We start from the raw sequence: 19,937 nt of genomic DNA on the forward strand, positions 1-19,937 counted from the left end.
AAACTATCACCTCTGGTGTCAGCGAATCAGTTCATGAGATAGAAGTAATCTATATTTAGTAGGGACAGGCGAGTACCGATACCAGGTATCGGTATCGGGCCAATACCAGACATGTTTCACAATATCGGTACTCGTGATGGGTATCGATACTGGTATCGGCCCCCGTTCTTGTGGCCGTTTATTTGGTCAAGAACTACAGTCTGAAATGGTTATTTTGCATTTATTGAGCGCCACAGGTATCTCGAGCAAATCTTTTTACTGCCTCGAGTACTTGTTTATTTAAGGCTTTAGCATAGCGGACGTACGGGCTACTTTTTATTTAGCCACTTACGTCACCAACGCAAGTGAAGGAAGAAGAAGCGGATGTTACTTATTTGATTCAAGCAGAGGGAACAAAGGAATTAAAGTAAAATATAAGTGTACAAAAAATAAACTGCTGATTAAAAAAAAAAGGAAACCAATTTTCATTATTAAGTGAAAATATCTTGTTTTTTTGTTGTGTACTTTAAATTACTCTTCATCCAAGCAAAAATACATTTCATCCGAGTGCTTGAGCACTCGATAGAATTTTCAGTCGAGTAATACTAATATACTAATAATACTAATACTAAAATACTCGATAGACAGCCCTACTGTATTCCTTAAAAGGAAGTTGTACAAACACATATTTTAATTGGGACTCCCCCCCCCCCCCTTGGCCACTGGATTATTTGCTTTATTTTAGTTATCTATTTTATTAATTCATTTTATTGTGTGCGTGCCCTGCGATTGGCTGGCAACCAGTTCAGGGTGTAACCCACCTACTGCCCGAAGCCAGCTGGGATAGGCTCCAGCACCCCCGCGACCCTTGTGAGGACAAGCGGTTAATAAAATGGATGGATTTTATTGTGTGCTCTATGCAAAATGACTTTTATGAGCAAATTGAAAAAATATAATTTCTATTAATTTCAAGCCATTTTACAGGAAATTTTCTACAATTGGGATATATAGGTCTTTAAAAAACAAAAAAAACAAAATCTGTCATTGTTTTTTGGGACTACTATTGGTATCGGCACTTGGTATCAGAATCGGTGAGTACTGAAGATTTGAGTATCGTATCGGTCTAAAAAAAGTGATATTGAATATCCCTAATATTTAGCATATTTTAGGTATAAGAAAAGCATTAAAACTAAAATGATTAAACATTTAATCTGTTGAACTGTACAATATATCCCATCAGAAGGGATTGAGGGTTTACATTTGTTTTTGAAAGTTTAGGGTATGTAAACTGTAAATTAAAAGTTAAACATCACTCAATGACACAAAAAATTTCTGAATCGTCAAAACAAAACAAAAATCATATGCACATCTTTACACATGTCAACTTCAACCTCTGAAAATATCAATACAATTGCCATAGTATTTTGGACTTCAAGGGCATTAAGACTGTTGTGCTCATAAGTTTACATATCCAAAGGTTATGTATACTTTTAAGGACAACTGTACATACAGTACAGGCCAAACGTTTAGACGCACCTTCTCATTCAATGTGTTTGCTTTATTTTCAGGACTATTTACATTGTAGATTCTCATTGAAGGCATCAAAACTATGAAGAGATATGGAATTGTGCACTTAAAAAAAGGTGAAATAATTGAAAACATATTTTATATTCTACTTTTTTTCAAAACAGCCACTCTTTACTCGGATTACTTTCTGCACACTCTTGTCTTGGCATTCCCTCGATGTGCTTCAAGAATCGTCACCTGAAATGGCTTTCCAACAGTCTTAAAGGAGTTCCCACAGGTGAGAATACAAAGAGTGTTACTGTTTTAATATGCAATTGACCCTTTACTATCAAACAAATTCGTATTAAGACACGTTTATGGTATGCTGCTTCTTTAGACTGCGCAAATAAATAAATAAATAAAAGATAAATAAAATGAACGTAACACATGAATATTATTACGTTGATTGCACATGAAGACAGAAATTACAAACGGCATACAAAAAAGGATTTCAAGTAAATTGAGTGCATATTCTGATGGACTAAGCATGTTATTTAGTTAAATAAATTGGGTTACAATTATGCGCATGTGATAAGCAATCCATGTTTTTTTTTTACATGTATTTATTTTGCAAAAAGCTCTTAAGGCTGTAGTTTTGTTAAACAAACATTTGATTAACTTTTGACAGGGAGACTAGATTCGGACAGGCTAGTCTTAAAAAAAGAACTTAAAAGAATGCATGTTCCATATGAGGAGGCGCTTCTTAATTTTTTTGTAATCAACAGTTAGTCAGCCAAATAGAGGGAAAATAGAATCAATTTGAGGGTTTTGTGGAAAGCAAGCCAGCATAATAACAAATAAGTAAAACCCCTTTAATCATTTAGTTGAATGGCAAAATATTAAGTTTAAATAGCTGGAACCTTTTGGGCAATATACAGCATAAAATAAATATATTAAATATGAATTAATCAGTTGTGTGTGAACTACACTTGCCACATTTCTGTTTTGACGCCGAGTGCTTGATGCACATTTTGCAACACGAGGAAGCGTGTCGTGTGTTGAATCGGCCCCCTCCCCTCACCCATAAGGTGCCGGTGAGGGTTAGAGGTGGTATGGTTCTGTTTAGTGATGTAAGGGGGGTGTAGAAGCGCAACCCTCTCTGCCTCCACCAATGGAAATATGGGTTGGATTCAACACCCATTTTCTCAAGTCTTGCTATAAAATGGGCCAATCAAATCCCTATGCGTTCATTATAGCAAGAATTCTTGACTTGAAAGCAAATTTTGGAAAACTTAAGAGTGACTTTATCATGAGGTAAGAATGTCATTGTTTTCCTGATATTTGAATAACATTTTGTTGAGGCAATCAAAATGAGGCATAGTGTTTATTACATTATGGCGATGCTGATGATGGAGATGATGATGCCATGCCTATCTGCTTTGTAATAGACACATTCAAACGAATATTTGAGCGTTAATGCACCTCTTGTCTGAGGACGTTATTTAATTGAGCTTGTGTGCGTGTGTTGTGCTTTAAATTGATTTTCAAAGTTTTATAATGCTGATTACTGTGTCGATTAGGCTACTTTGACAGTCTGCTTTATGACTTAGACTTTTATAGTTTCAGTAAATCTTCATGCTGTTGCTTCAGTAAAAGTTATGAATGACATACAATATACTATTACAGATACCAATAAATCACAATAATAATAATAACTAATTATCATCATCATCATCATTAATACTCATACAGTATGAGCTGCACAAAAAAAGAGAATTATTGTTTTAATTTTTGCTAATTAAAATATTCTGTATTTATATTTTGATTATTAAATGTTATTAAGCAACTACTCCCAGTACCGCTGCTACTCCTAATGATCATAACAATGGCACAAGTGCTGTGTGCATGCATGAGTTGGTTGTTATAATGCAGGGGTCGGCAACCTTTACAGTCAAAAGAGCCATTTTAGGCCAAATAAATAACCAATAATCTGTCTGGAGTCACAAAACATTTGAGGATTGTGATGAAGGAAACCGTGTCTTAGTGTGAGTTTAATGTACTGAGGGCCCCAGACGGTGCTAATTTGAGCTAGACCATAACAGAAAAATATGCAGTATTGGATATACTTTGAGATTCATTTTCTTCTAACGTTAATCTTCTGTTTTTGGATAGTTTTGTTTGTTTGTAATTTTTCAGACTTCGTTTTTCATACATTTTTAGACTTTTCTGACTTTCTGTCAAATTTCTTACATTTTTGACAATTTTATGGACATAAAATGATAATGTTCTGCCTCTTCTTTCTTTTTTGGACATTTTATGGCTTAAAATTTTATTTATTATTTTCTTTTCCTGCCTTTTTGCTATAAATTTTCAGACATTTTTTGGGCAATTTTGTGGACATTTTATGGTAATTTTCATGATTCCTTCATGTTTTTGGACATTTTAGTTACTTTTTGAACCTTTTTTCCCTGTCTTTATAAACCAATTTTTTGGGCAATGTTGTGGACATTTTACGGTCATTTTCTGCGTTTCCTCTTTCTTTCTGGACATTTTTAGGTAATTATAAGTAATAAGTAATCAGTAGAGTAATAAGTATTACCTTTCATCACTCTTTTTCTAACAACTTAAAAATTTGGATTCTGACCATTTTGAATATTTAATTATTATTATTTTTTTAAATCCAAATCATTAATTTATTTGAATAACATTTCATCTAAAAATAAAGATAAATATAAAAAAAAGAAGTGTTTTTTAAGAGATCAACAGGGAGCCACAGGAGTGGGACTAAAGAGCCAAGTGTGGCTCCAGAGCCACAGGTTGCAGACCCCTGTTAAAATGGTTGATGAAGTACAGTACATGCATATTTTTATGAGTCAACAGATTTCTAGAGATCAACATAGGGCTAAATGATAAAAGGGGCGGCATGGCTCAGTGGTAGAGTGGTTGTCTACCATCCGTGAGGTTGTGGGTTTGATCGTCACCCCTGGTGACCATGTCAAAGTGTCCTTATGCAAGACACTGAACCCTGATTTGCTCCCAAGTGGACCTGGGAGTGCCCTGCATAGCAGCAGGTGTGCGAATGTGTGCGTGAATGGCTAAATGTAAATCGCTATATAAAAAGCAGTCCATTTAATTTATTTTCACCATTGGTAATTTTATTATTCTAAAATTGCTCTGTCATTCTCCATAACAGTGCCGGGACAGATACCAAGTCGTGCTTGATTCAGATGAATGCGAATACCAATGACAAACACCTGAATGGGAACGGAGTCAATGGGAAGGCCATTCACCATGTCAGTGTCAACGGAAATGCTCATCCTGTCACAGACAAGCGCCGCAGAAAGACATGGGAAGTGAAGCCTTCCGTGAAGGCGAACAACACCCTCAATCCCATCAGGACCATGGTGGATGAGATGAAGCTCTCCCCAAACCCAGAAAAAGCCATGATTGCCCTTTCCTTAGGTGAGCAGGCTCTTTGTGAAGTCAGAGCACTGAGATTCCATTCACCAAAAAGCAAACCAAAATCATTTCAAAAGCGAAACATAACATGCATATAAACGACACGTGCATGTGTTCATGACTAGAACAATGCATGCTTCCGTAACTTCTAACAATTTCTTTTAATAAGACTGTCTGGCTCTGTTAACACCTTGATTGCTCTTTAGGGGATCCTACTGTCTTTGGAAACCTTCCTCCAGATGATGCAGTGATTCAAGCCATGAAAGATGCTATAGATTCACATCAATACAATGGTTACGCTCCTTCTGTTGGTGAGTTGAAGGAAATTTTAGATATACAGTGCTGCTCAAAAGTTTGTGAACCCTGCAGGCATGGCCAGCCTTTTTGTATAAAATATTAAAATAACCTTAAACCCCTGGGCGTTATTATAGTTTGATTAAATTCTTGTAATTTTTGCCAAAATCTGGCATTTCCTTTGAAGTGTGCTAACTTTTTTTTTAATGCCTTCTATGGACAATAATAGCAGTAGTATGCTAACAGCAAAATTAACTATGCTGTATAAAGGAAAAAAATAAAGGTCTAATTTGAATATTTCATATGACATATTTAGAGGCTTGAATAAGTCCATAAGTCATAACAATATAATTTTTTTATGCATGCCCAGTTTTTCACAATGGCATTTTTCTGAATAGCACAAAACTCTTGTAATTTTGCCAAAATCTGGCATTTCCTTTGAAGTGAGATAACTTAGTTATTTATGAATATTTTTTCACTTTCAACCACGCAAAATGTTCAGTGGCATCAGACCTATCTACACATAAATAGTTTTTATTATTATTATTATTTTTAATGCCCCCTATGGACAACAATAGCAGTATTATGCTAATAGCAAGACTAACTATGGTGTATATATATATAAAATAAAAGAATAATTTATATATTTCATATGACATATTTAGAGGCTCAAACAAGTCCATAAGTCATAACAATATAATTTTTTTATGCATGCATTTTGTATTCATTTATTAGCCTTTGGCGCCACCTAGTGGATTTTTGTGTTTATGACTCGTCAAAGAAGCGATTGCATCATTAATCACGGAAAATGCATTATAACACATCAGGTTTACAGCATATCAAAAACTGTGATTTATAATGGGAGTCAATGAGCCAAAATCGGGCATTATTACAACAACTTCGTGTGAATCTCTCCCTCCTGTTTGGTAATAATTATAAATTACAGCATGGCGCCAATTTGAACTTCTACATTTTTAAACAATCCTGGTAAAATGTCAGGTCCCTAGTGTATTTTTTTCGAATGCTTTTTCTTTGATGAAAAACAGAAAAAAGACAGAAAATGGACAAATAACGCCCAGGGGTTAAATGTTTAATACCCAAATCTACAATGCTGACATCGAAAATAATAGAATTGAACAAAATGAATTGTAATATTGTCATTCATTCTTGAACAAAAGTTCTTGATTTAAGAAAAACCTCAGATTTCGTGGGTGCAAAAGTATGTGAACCTCTCACTTAATCGGACATTGAACCTTCTTTTGCAATGAGAACCTCATCCAAACACTTTCTTTAGTGACTTATCAGTCTTTCACATCTACTTTTTGCAAGGATTTTTGCCACTCTTCCTTGCAAAATGCAGCAAGTTGAGAGAGGTTGGATGGGCGTCTAGCATAAACTGCCCGCTTCAGGTCCCGCCACATTATTTTGAAACAATTTTAAGTCAGGATTTTGACTGGGCACATCCCAGATCATGAATCTTGTTGTTCTTCAGAAATTCCTTGGTTGTATTGCTGGAAAGCTTTGGATTATTGTCATGTTGCATGATCCATCGTCTACCAGGCTGTAACTTCACAAAGGACGGCTTCAGGTTATGATCCAGGATTTCACAATATTCCTCTGAATTCATGAGTCCCGGGATTATATGGAGTTGTCCAGGTCCTGAGGACGAAAAGCCAGCCCAGAATTTAACATTCTCACCACCCTGCTTCACTGTAGGGAGAAGGTTATTTTGCTGGTATGCAGTGTTGACTTTTCACCAAACATGACTGTTTTAGTTGTGACCAAATTTTGGACTCATCTGTCCACAGAAGGGACTTGCAAAAAGCTTCAGGTTTGTCGAGGTACTCGCTGGCAAAGTTGAGATGGGCAGCTTTGATCTTTTTTTGTAAGCAGAGGCTTCTACCTAGCAAGGCTTCCATGAAAGCCTTGTTGATTGACTTTTCTTCTGATTGTTGAAGCATGCACATGTGTCCCAGATGCAGCAAAAGAGGTCTGCAAATCCCTTGATGTGATGCACAGGTTGGCTTTCACCTGAATTATAATTTTTCTTGTGGTTCTTGCTGATATTTTAGAAGGTTGCCCACTTCTAGGCAGGATTGTAGTAATTCTCTAGTTGCAGATGATCTGCTTCACAGTGGAATGATGAAGCTCATTTTTTTTTTGATGACTTTATAGCTTTCCCCAGACAGATGTGCTGTCACTACCCACTTCCTGAGGTCCCCTGAGATTTCTCTTCCTCTCAGCATGACTGACCTAATGGGTTCACCTGTGTAAGACTAAAGAGATGTGGTTTTGTCTCAGTTTCAGTCAGTGATGCACAATTTCTTCGTTCATTTCATTGGATACCGTAGTTTAGCTACCAATTTGTCCTACCTGATCCTACTTGACTGCTTGTTTTAAGCAATGCGGCTCAGGGTTCACTTACTTTTGCACCTACATGAATTGAACTATTTTTAATTAAATGCATTTAATTATATATATATATATATATATAATATTTTATTATATATATATAATTTTATTATTATAATTTTTTCCCCCTGTCAGGTTACTTAAAGAGCCGCCAGGTGGTGGCCAGCTTTTACAGCTGCCCTGATGCTCCTATTGAAGCAGAGGTGAGATATCTGTATTTAACTCACTACTATTTAAGTCAGTAGCATGACAAAAATAAACACATATACTGATAGGTCTGTACGTTATTGTCCTAATTGGAAATGGCTTTCCTCTTCCTATGCAGAATGTGATTTTGACCAGTGGTTGCAGTCAGGCCATTGACCTGGCTATCAGTGTCCTGTGTAATCCAGGGGACAACATCCTGGTCCCACGTCCAGGCTTTCCGTTATATAAGACTCTGGCGTTATCCCTAGGCATTGAGGTCAGGCTGTACAACCTGCTGGTATGTTGGAGCTTCTCATCAAAATACATTATTTTCTTTTTGGTAAAAAAAAAATCCCCAAAATGTACTTTAAATTTCAGCATTGCTATTATTAAATTCAACTCCAAAAACCCGAGGACTCTCTAAAATGAAGAACGGGGAAAAAAAAGAAATGTGTCGAAAATAAACAAAAACTTGTCGTCAGTAGTATCAAAATCAAAAGTACTGCACAATGGTAGCAATGTATAATAATATCTACACTTCATGTTCCTTGATCAGATTTTGCTTGAAGACATTTAAAGCTTCATATCCTACAGCAAAGAGTAAATGTTTGCAATGTGTAGAATAGTTTACTCAAGTAGAGGAATTTCTTGTGGATTTGTCTTTAACCATTTGTAGCGATGGAAAAGTACACGGAGATTTTAGACATGTCAGTCAGTGATTCATCAAGTCTTGTGAAATTTCCAGCCGGAGAAGTCGTGGGAGGTGGATCTCCAACATTTGGAGAGCCTGGTTGATGACAAAACCTCCCTTCTAATTGTCACCAATCCGTCCAACCCATGTGGCTCTGTTTTCAACAAGGAACACCTACAGAACATCCTCACAGGTCAGCAGCAATACTGCAGCCAAATCCCCTCTAAACATTCATTGATTGTTCGTTTGTTCTTCACAGTGGCTTCCAGAAACTGTCTTCCCATCCTGGCAGATGAAATCTACAACAACATGGTGAGTCCAGTTTATTGTGTCATATCAGGTGGGCATGTCGACTTGGCTTGCACACATTTCTTGAGTGTTGTTCTTCTTTTTACATTTTCTTTTTTCTTTTATTATGTGAGGGGGGTACTTCACTTTTGTGGAATATTGTATGTATGCATGTATATTAAGTGCAGTACTGAAAAAGTCTCAACTCTCAAATTCTTGCTTTTGTTTCCTCGCTTTAACGATTAAGATCATCAAACAAATGTAAATATCCGAAAAAGATAACCCAAGTGATCACAAAATTCAGTTTTGAAATAATTTTATTTATTAGGGTTATTTAAAGCTACCTGGCCTTGTGTGAAATAGTTAAATCGTTAAATCCTTGTTAAATCGTGGATTGACTGTGGCTAATACATTTTTTTTAGAAAGCTGAGTTCAATTTCATTAATCACACTCAAGCCCAATCACTCCCAAAATAAACGAAATCAGCCAATCATAAGCAGGGGGGGAAAAAAATCACACTCAAAAGAAATTCACGACCAGCTGAGAAATAAATTCATTGAAATTTGTCTACTCAGTAGACCAGCCCACAATGTAGACGGAGCTGCAGCAGGCCGGTGGGCCTAAGTCATATGCCAGGGACAATTTTTGTGTCCCTGTCAAGCCCTGGCAATGACTCAAGGAGGTCACACAGGAACCTAGAACAACATCTAAAAGAACAGTAGTCTTCACTTCATGACTCAACAAAAAGGCTGCGTTCTGACTGCAGGCATATCTGACTCCAATCGGATTTTTCCTCAAATCCGATTTTTAGGGTTGACTGTCCAGACTGTTTTTAGTAAGTATCCAAATCCGTTCTGGCCCCGTTCAGACTGAACCACATTCTTGATCCATCTGACAGGTTGCCGTAGCAACTATGTCGAAAGGAGGCGGCACCCAGCGCGTGTAGTGTTTGACGTCATTGTGACGCTGTTTACCACTCCGTACTTAAAGCGTCTTTTTTTCGTATAAAAAATAAATACATTTAATCGACAACATGTATATGGCTAAGGCCAGGCAATTTGCTATGTCCGGTTACGCATGTGAAGAACTGATAGCGAGACCGGCTTTAGCGCAAGTAACGTAAACTGACACTGTATTTCCGGTTGAAGATGAGCGGAGCCAACGGGGCAGTGCAGCCATCAAGGCGGTTGACTGCCGAGCATGTGAGGAACGAGCCGGGCAGCGGAACGATTGGATATTGACAGGACCGGCGCATTGGGTTTTTATACTCGTAGAGTGACATCACGGACAGTCAAATCCGTTTTGGCTGTTTCAAGCTGATCATGTGGTTTCAAAAATCGGATTTCATGTGCTTTGTGACTGTTCAGACTACAAAACCCTAACCCTAACCCTAACCCTAACCCTAACCGACCGACTACAAATGAGTCTGGGCCAAAATTTGGATTTGGGTTGAACGCAAGAGACTGGACTAAAATGACATACATCCATGGTAGAGTTCCAAGATGAAAACCACCTTTGACCCCAAAAAAGAATCGTCTTACTCTTGTGAAATAAATAAATGATAATCATAATAATAATATTAAAACAGAAGGATTCCCAAGACTTTTGCGCGAATATTGTATGGACATCTCCGCTCTTGGCTCAAGCAGTGCCGCAAATGCTTATTTGCAGAAGATGCCGAAAACACCAGAGCTAACACGTGAAAGACGGAACTCCTTGACTTCTACTCCAAGTATAGGCTACATCCGCTCAAAAACACACTTTTGTGCTCAAAATGACATGCTTGTAATTTGGACACAAATCTAACAACATATTGTAGCCTCTGCCTACAGCACACAGAATGGGTCAGGATTTTCTTCCTGTTTTCTTTCTACCAAAAAACATTTTATCAAACACATTTTCTATTGATATTGATCAAATGTCTGTCGTGATACAGTACATATTGATCATTGAATTATCGCCTATAGCTACTTGGTACATACTTGGTACTTTAATTGACGATTTTAAATTCAGCACACCCCTACCAAGGATAAGCGGTACCAAGAACGGATGGTGGTCGGATGTTTACTTGGGTTTGACGATCTTAAACATTAAAGTGGAAGTGGGCAAGCTAACAAAATAGGAATGTGAGAAAAGGGCAAATATTTTCACAGCACTTTATATCAGACTGTGACAAGAATTTCCCTGAGAAGGATCTAATAATAATAATTCAAATACGCTTGGTAGCTGTTTTAGTATCACCCATGCAAAGTTGAAATAGCTAAACAGTCCAAATAACTTGCCACACCCTTGTTAAATGAAATTTACATGCTGCTAATCATCAAACAAATGTTCAACGAATAATGATATAAATAAATAAATAAAATAGCATCTGTAATATTTTCTTGTAAACCAGTTTTGATCAATTTCAATTTTATTTGAATAATATTATTTGACAAGCAACTATTCATTATAGTCAGGGTTTCATGCTAGCCATGAAATATAAACAAGGTCGTCTTCAAAAATATTTCTTGATAACTGAACAGTTTTTACTTAATGACATTTGCTTACTTAAACAAAAATAGAAGGTTAACGTTGATTGAAGAGTTTTATTGACCGAATAGGAGCTACCAGAAACCATCTTTTCATTTATAATGCACTTTTATTTCTTGCACAAATCTGTTGCTTGTGTTTATTCTGTAATGTATGTTTCTTGTGTTGAGCAGGCGTGGAAATGTTGGGGTTGTTGGGTGCGTTCACAAAACCTCCCCACACTTCCCACATGTGATCATTCTCCATTTTATGGCAGCAGACTGACGGTGCATTTTTTTGGCTGCATGTGTTTGCAATCAAACATATGAAAAGCCGAAACTTTCAATTGGGGGTGGGTGACCATGAGGCTTTTTTCTCTCTCTTTTTTTAATCTTGATCCCGGGGAGAGAACATCACGTGGTCAAAAATGTTCATGACGTGGTGTCATTCAGAGTACAAGTGATGTTATAAAGTACAGCTACTTGGGGGGGGGGGGGGTGGATCAGTATAGAACTGTCTAATTTGAATGAAGTTATACTTTAATTCAAAGGCGTGGTGGTGTATTCAAGGTAAAACTTGTTAATTCACAGCCATAGACGGCTATAGACGTCAAAAATTCGGGCAAAAATTCGAGGCGCACCCCCAAAAATTCGAGGCGCACCCCCCAACCGGGCGGGTGCGCCTCCCCCCCCCCTGCCCGGTTGGGGGGGGGGCCCAGCTGGTCGCTCCTCTTAACTCACTGCACTAGTTTTGCACAATACATTTTAGGGCACATAACACACTTTGCGGGGGAGTGGGGTGGGGTGGAGACACCGTCTCCGCCCTGCAGCTCCCCTCCAAATTTTAATGCACCACACAACTGGGGGGGGGGGGGGGGCATCGGTTGGGGCAGACCGCAGTATGGAGCAGTGCTGCGGCCTGTCCGTGTGGGGCCCCCATCTCCCCTTCTGCCCCTGGTGTTCCGTCCCTCCGCGTGGTGGGGTGGGCGCAGGTGCCCTCTCCGCTCCGCTGCCCGGCCCCCTCTTCGGCGCAGATGCCTGGGTGCGGTGTGTCCCCGGGGTCTGGGGTCGGGGGCTGGGGGGCTGTCGGTTGGTGAGGGTGGGGGCGGGGGCGGCTTGGTTGGTGGGGGGGTGGTGGTGGGGTAGTGCCGGGGTGGGGGGTGCTGGGGTGGGGAGGATGTCTGGGGATTTGGAGACCTGGGGGCGGTTGGGGCTGGGTTGGGGTGGGTGGCGGGGGTGGGGGGTGGGGGGGTCGTGGGGGGAGCGGGGGGTTGTGGGCCAATGGGGTGCCTGGTGGGCCTGCAGTGCCCCGTCCTGCTGCGTTGGGTTGGGGGCGCGGGCTGCGTTGGGGTGGGGGGCGCTCCTGCTCTGGGGTTTGCTCTCCGGCCGGTGGCCCCTGTGGGGCCCGGGGGTCGTCCTTTGGCGCGGCCGCGGCCTGGGGGGCCCTGAGGTGTTGCGCTTGCTCTGTCCTGGCGGGGGTCGACGGCTCTCCTCTTTGGTGGAGATTTTCATGCATGCTAGATCCACCACACCAGCATCTATCGAGACTCAGACACAATTAGTTTCTCCCTCAGGTCATTGATTCGGTGGAGGCGGGTGTCTGTGGATCTCACTCTGCTTCGTCTGTCCTTTCTACCTTTCCTCAGTTTCTCCTTTGGGCCCTTGAGGTTTCCCTGATTTGTTGGAGTTTAGATGTCTCTGGGGTTGGTGAAGGTTAGTGGCCCGGTGGGTGGTGTCTGGTCGGTGCTGGGCTTCGCTTTTCTTTCTTTTCTTTGGTCCCCCTTTGGGTCTCCTGGCGGCCCCACGACTCTGGCTGGATTTTGAAGTGTTCGGTTTAGGTGAACGGTATGGGAATTCTTTTTTTTTTTTTCTTTCTCACACACGCACGCACGCACACACACACGCACGCATACACACACGCACAAACACACATACAAAAAAAAAAGGGAGAACAATGATGATGACATGTCAAATGATCAATACTGAGATCTCCCAGAAAAAAAAAAAAAAAAAGACGTCAAAAATTCATTTGAACTATTTTTACTATTTCTAATTTTTCCCCATTTTTGTTAACAATAATATGAAAACCTAGAATTTTTTAATTGTACATTTAGAACAGATATAAAATTTGTGATTAATCGTGAGTTAACTAGTGAAGTAATGCGATTATGATTAAAAAATGTTATTGTCTGACGCCCCTAATTTTTAATAATCTTTTATTTTTTTTTAAGAAAATATTATTAAAAACAAAAATAAAAATAAAATTACTTTTTTTTAAAAGAAGAAGAAAATATTAAAAATTAGGGGCGTCATGTGATTTCATTTTTTCGTAATTAATCGCATGACTTCACTAGTTAACTCACGATTAATCACAAATTTTATACCTGTTCTAAATGTACAATAATTTTTTTCTAGGTTTTCATACACTTATTCACAAAAGTGGAAAAAATGTTAAACTAATAGAAATGGTTCAAATAAATTTTTGACGTCTATAGCCCCGTCAATGGCAGTGAATGAATTAAATGGCTTCTGAAAGGCAGGCACCAGTGAGCTTTGGACGTGAAGAATATTATAGCTTTAATGTGAACCCGTTTTCTTGTACAGTATGAAGTTTCACGCTGGATTTTTCTTCCAATGATTTAAAGTTCTTCAGTTGTCTCTTTAGCGTAATTAAAATTCATCATTAAGCCTTGGGAATAATGAAATCTTAAATGCAAAAGACTCCAAGAACATTTTGTCCTTCCAGTATGGACAAATGCTCTCGTAACTAATATTGAATTAGTTTTGTTTGTTTTTTGCAGGTTTTCCCAGGTTGTGACACCCCCTCCCTGGCGTCTCTCAGCAGTGATGTACCAATCATTTCCTGTGGCGGCCTGGCTAAGCGCTGGCTGGTCCCTGGTTGGAGGATGGGATGGATCTTCCTCCATGACAGAAAAAACATCTTTGGATCTGAGGTTAGTTGGACAATATCTTATGCTGTATACAGTACTCTATCTGTCAGTGCTGAGTGGTCATACTATCTGAAACACAAATCTAAATTCTAATGTGTGTTCCATGAATTTTATTGATTCTGATTGATATTGATATCTTTATTGATATTGAATCTTAAAATATCATCAAAATATCAAGAATCACTTGTTTTTTGTTTTTCATAAAAAGATGGAGTGTCAGTAAAGGAAGATGCATGGGCATGGGTACGAATAAAGATGAAAAATTGGGGATACACTATATTGAAAGGCGGGGCTCTGTAATATAACTAGCATGGTACGTACGCCGCTGCCTTTGCCGTTTCATCCACAGGTACATATGAAATTCTAACTATGGTTAAGTAGCCTATTGTTGTTTAACGCACAACGTGCAACTGTGATTAAAATTTTGAATCACCGCTAAACAATTGGCCAAGATTCGGCCTTTCATGAAATCTTGTGGCAAAACGCCGCAGACTGTGCTCTTAGACCAGTGTCTGCAAAGTGAATACATGAAGTGAGCATATGAAATTTTTCTCATGTATTTGTCCTTTGCATAATAATAAAGGTAAAAACATGGACTTCTTTTTATATGTAGGTAGTTATGTTATGATTGTACTGAACCGGCCTACTTGACATCTAAATTAGGCTGTTTTTGCCGAACCAAAAATGACTTTGCCACCCCTGCGCTAAACTTGATGCCATGTTTTGTCAAGCGGATGCTGCAGTTGCGCCAGTTATGCTATGATATGATAACAAACATCTACTGTAATGTCAGCTGTGTGATTCACGGTGCTTAGTGAAAATGTTGTCACTGTATATACATTTGCAACATTAGACATTCCATATCATATTGGCATGAATGTACAGCCTTTTCAAAAGCCCTAGGTACAAGTAAATCTCTTTACAATATGACTAATTTTCGATTGTACTCGGTACTCGAGTATTTTACAAAACCCTCCATTTGTGATATTTCTTTAAAAAAAAGGTGTTATTCTCGAGAAATTGGGTAAATACTGATTCATTGATTTTGCTCCAAGTGATTTATGTGACAATGTTATATTGTGTGAAGTATTATTCATAGTTTCTATAATTATTATGTGATAGTGGTAATACTAATAAGTAGATTAAGTCAGGTAAGTCCCCACTGAAGGCCCAGGTACCAAATGCACAACTTGCCACTGACATCTACTGTTTATTTTACTCCACCGCAGAGAGAAAGGCAGAGTCTCATCAGGTGACTTATAATATAGTATCTATATAATGTGAATTTACTTGCTATTGTCCATGTAGACTATGAACAATGAAGCAAAAAAATAAAATAAATCACGTCTACACTGTGTTACATCTGCAGATTCGACAAGGCCTTGTCAAGCTTTCCCAATGTATTCTTGGACCCTGCACCATTGTCCAAGGTGCACTTGAAGGGATCTTCAACAACACACGTCAAGATTTCTACAGCGATACCATTAATTTCCTCAAGGTAAGATGACGGCAGTTTTGGTGACAATTTAAGACAGTGGAACATCCAAAGTTGAACGCCCAGTTGGTACAATCGTCTCTAAATCAGAAATCCTTTGCGGATAGTAAAGGAAAAACAGAAGAGAATTGACTTCCATTTCAATTTCCCCTAATCAGGGATCACCACAGTATTATCCTCTTCCATCTCTACCTGTCCACTGCCTCTTCTGTTCAAACTTCAGCTATCAGCAAGTCTTATCAAATCCATAACTCTCCTTTTTGATCTTACTCTTTGCCTTTGTTTAAGAACAGTTCAAGAACCACATTTCTCATACATAATCGTCTTATTTTCATGACCAGCACAAGTCTGGCACAAAGTGCGGCCGAAATCTGTCAAGGGGCACACTGGACTTTGTTTTGACATTTTTGCAGCCACATGCAGCTAGGTGCATTTTAAAACCAGCATTTTGCACTGTTGTGGGCGTGAACACAGCAGATTTTATTCACAACCAATACAAGCTGCTCCTCTCATTCCCTTTAAAATGGCATTCGACCTTTCTCTTAATCATCATGTCAAACAACTTCCTAGCTTTTGCTGTCATAAAGTTTTAAAGTCCCCAATTTAATTTCTAGGATCTGTACTTTCATCTTTTATTTCTGCCTGTGACTCCTTTTCCACCTGTCAACCGACGCCCCATACATTAACGGTGCTAACGATTGCGGTAATTGTTTTAAAGGTATAGTTTATAATGTTGAAGCTGCTTGAAAGTTTCAAATTGAGACTCACTCAGGACCGGCCTACATTTTGCGCTGGCTTATGCCCATGTAGGGCATTTTATTTAACATAATTTTGGAGGTTCCACTCCCAGCTAGCATTGTACTCCATCCCGATGATGTCATATGTATCTTCCACAGTCCAACGCTGAGATTTGTTTTAATGAGCTGTCCACTGTGCCTGGCTTGACCCCCGTCATGCCCTCCGGAGCCATGTACTTGATGGTCAGTATCACAAGTGGGTAGGATTGCTGTGCAAATTAGTGCACTCATTTTCAGTCGCAGGAAGTCTATTGTTCCAGAATTTTGATTTATCAAAGAATTACTTTACCCAGAATGATGGCACATTTACTGAAGCTACTGTGAAAAATTCTTAGGTAGCATCACCCCTTCCCGATGTTTTATAGTGACCTTTTTTTCTTTTTCTTACAGCAGCCAATATCTTGGTTCACATCAATGAACAAACAACCAATGTCCACAAAACTTTGTAGAGGAATGGGAACTAATTTTATTTTACCAACCAATTACTATTATTAGCAATGACAGGCTATTTACGGACTAATGGACAGGGGCTGCTAATATGATTCTGGGGGTCGAATGGTTCTAGTAATGTAATAATTATATTACATTATTATTTATATCATTTTATTATACATTTTAACATGATATTAATTACAATAAGATAATAATAATAATTCAGTATTATATATCATTCTATTCTATTTTATTATTACAGTATAATAATAATAATAATCATAATAATAATAAAAATAATACAAAAAAGATCTAACAATGGCCCAGGACTTGTATACAGTACTGAGTATGTTTTACTACTAGAAAATGTGAAAGATACACCATCATTATGCATAACTGAATTAAAAACAAAACAAAAGTCAAAACAAAATAAAAAGTAATTCTAATGAAAAATCTGAAGCTATTATAAATCTGCCCCTAATCTGACAGATGTCTAGAATAAAAATTAAATAAAACAAATCTGTGTGTCTTTTCAGGTTGGAATTGACATCGACTGCTTTCCAGATTTTCAGAGTGATGTTGACTTTACTGAATGGATGGTGACCGAGCAGTCAGTTTTCTGTCTGCCTGCCACAGTAAGTTCCTACTTTAAACATTTTTTATATCATTTGTCATAAATATATCAGTGTGACATCCGTAGCATCTCTCTTCTTACAGGCTTTTGAGTATCCCAACTTCTTCCGCATTGTGGTGACAGTTCCAGAGAAGATGATGGTGGAAGCATGTGCTCGGATCAGAGAGTTTTGCCAGCACCACTATCGGCCAGACAGTCAAGAAAATAACAACCTGGATCTGTGACGCACAAAAGTCTGACTAATGTGATGGCAAGGCATGGAAATGTATCACAGATACTAAGCAGGAATCTACACAATACCAATTTTAGATGCTTAGCTTGGATGTGCAAATCAGGTGCTGTTTATTTGTAATGGTCCTTTAATATGTCTTTGGAATGGGCAGACCTTTTATTTATATTATGTATGCACCTAATGTTATCCTCTTGTTTCATGTTTATTTATCTAATGGTTATAGTTTTTAAAGCCAGCTATTCTTCAATGTCAACTTTAGGATTGCAAGATCATGCACATGACAGTCCAAGTCGTTACAAGTAAAAAAAAAAAAAATGTAAACCTTATTTTGCAGGTGATGCTTATGCATTGTGCTTCATACTGATAAAAACAAAATAAAAACAAAGGTCTTGTTTTTCCTCTTTACACTTTAGGTAGAAAACTTTAGACTTTATTGGTAGGGATGCCACTATTCAGGAACCTGAGAAGTAATATCATTTTGGGCCACACCACTTAAAAATCGCTAAATAGTCAATACAATTTTCCAAGATCTTTGCCAGTCATGGACCCTAAAAATGGTCATCAATTGTTATTAGTTGTAGTTGGTGTCAATGGAGTGTATTGCTGCTGGCTTGCCTGGCGTTACGGTACAGACAAAAAATCAGGGAACGTCACCCATGATTCAAAAGAGGACAAGCAATAGAGATGATAATAGACTGGCAACATGATAGATAATCAGATGTTACCATAGCATTCTCTATTTCACAAGCCAGAGTGCTAACCAATTGTTTGTGAAAGTCATTGCAGACTCAAGATATCCATCCATCCAATGCCATTAAGTGGAAAATTCATCAAATGGTAATTTTCAAAGAGTATATCTGATTCAACATCATCATCATAATATAAGAGTCCAGCCCAGATGTCTCTGCGACCATGGACTGGCTGCCAGTCAATCACGGGACTCAAACTTACAGAGTGGGAACTTAACATTGCCTGCTCGGAAGTCATGCAAATGTATCGCAGAGATACAGTTGTGCTCATAAGTTTGCATAGTTTACATAAGGGGTATGTAAACGGTGAGAAAATGTCTTAATGCCCATAAAATCCCAAATACTGTGGCAATTGTTTTGATATTTTGAGAGGTTGGCGTGTACAAGAGAAGAGATATGCATGCGAATGATGGTGATGATTCATAGCATTTTTGTGTCATTAAGCAACATTGAGCTTTGGTTCATGTACAGTTGTGCTCAAAATATTTCAACTTATGAGCACATCTGTAAGTTAACTCATTCACTCCCAGCCCAGTTAAAATGGAAGTTTGACGTCTATATACGTCAATGGCAGTAAATGAGTTAAAAATGGCAAACTTCCTGTTAGGTTTAGCATTTGGCTCAAATACTTTTTTTTGTTGCTATTGGCTGAGACATGTTACGTTCATAAGTTTACATACCCTAGGTGTGTCAATTTAATTTACATACCCTATGAGCATTTGGCTCAAATACTTTTTTTGTTGCTATTGGCTGAGACATGTTACGTTCATAAGTTTACATAACCCTAGGGTTATGCAAATTTAATTTACATACCCTAGGGTTATGTAAACAACTATTAAAGATGTGCATGTGAATCCCCCCCCCCCCCACACACACCCTTTTTTGCCATTAAAAGTTGGTTGTGTGTCGTGCTAACCTGTTTTGGGCTGTGCAGCATTTTTGACTGCAACATAGTTTGGTCCAAAGTATCAAAGTTTGCTTGTGAGCCTTCACTGTTAGCCTGTTTCATAACATCTGTTATTTTCTCCCATGTCATGACTGCAGGTATCATAGCATGGAAGATAAAAAATAGAGGAATTAAATTAATATACTAATAATAATGTATAAAGGGAAAAAAAAGAACAATTCTAAATAATCAAGTCAATACATCATACGTTTGCGTTCTTAGCCGCGGGAGGGATCTTATTATTTTGATTATTGTCTTTTATCATTTGTATGTTACTATGTTCCAATTGTTGTTATAGTGCTCTAAGAAATAAAGTTGATTACCACTATACATAATCTGTGACATAAATGTACTGGTAAATAAAATTTTATTTTAT

The 19,937-nt window shown here is 38.3% G+C and overlaps 1 protein-coding gene across 1 annotated transcript; it reads left to right on the top strand.

Annotated features, from left to right (window-relative positions):
- The first annotated feature begins 2,649 nt into the window (after positions 1 to 2,649).
- On the top strand, positions 2,650 to 18,260 carry tat (tyrosine aminotransferase). Its single transcript, XM_077568573.1, has 12 exons — positions 2,650 to 2,799; positions 4,679 to 4,947; positions 5,151 to 5,255; positions 7,786 to 7,853; positions 7,976 to 8,134; positions 8,582 to 8,720; positions 8,787 to 8,839; positions 14,127 to 14,279; positions 15,646 to 15,774; positions 16,668 to 16,751; positions 17,537 to 17,635; positions 17,718 to 18,260. The coding sequence occupies exons 1-12, from the start codon at positions 2,657 to 2,659 to the stop codon at positions 17,856 to 17,858; spliced, it is 1,542 nt and encodes a 513-aa protein (XP_077424699.1). The 5' UTR covers positions 2,650 to 2,656; the 3' UTR covers positions 17,859 to 18,260.
- Positions 18,261 to 19,937: the final 1,677 nt, after the last annotated feature.

Source organism: Vanacampus margaritifer, chromosome 6, assembly GCF_051991255.1.
Source record: "Vanacampus margaritifer isolate UIUO_Vmar chromosome 6, RoL_Vmar_1.0, whole genome shotgun sequence".
Taxonomy (NCBI): domain Eukaryota; kingdom Metazoa; phylum Chordata; class Actinopteri; order Syngnathiformes; family Syngnathidae; genus Vanacampus; species Vanacampus margaritifer.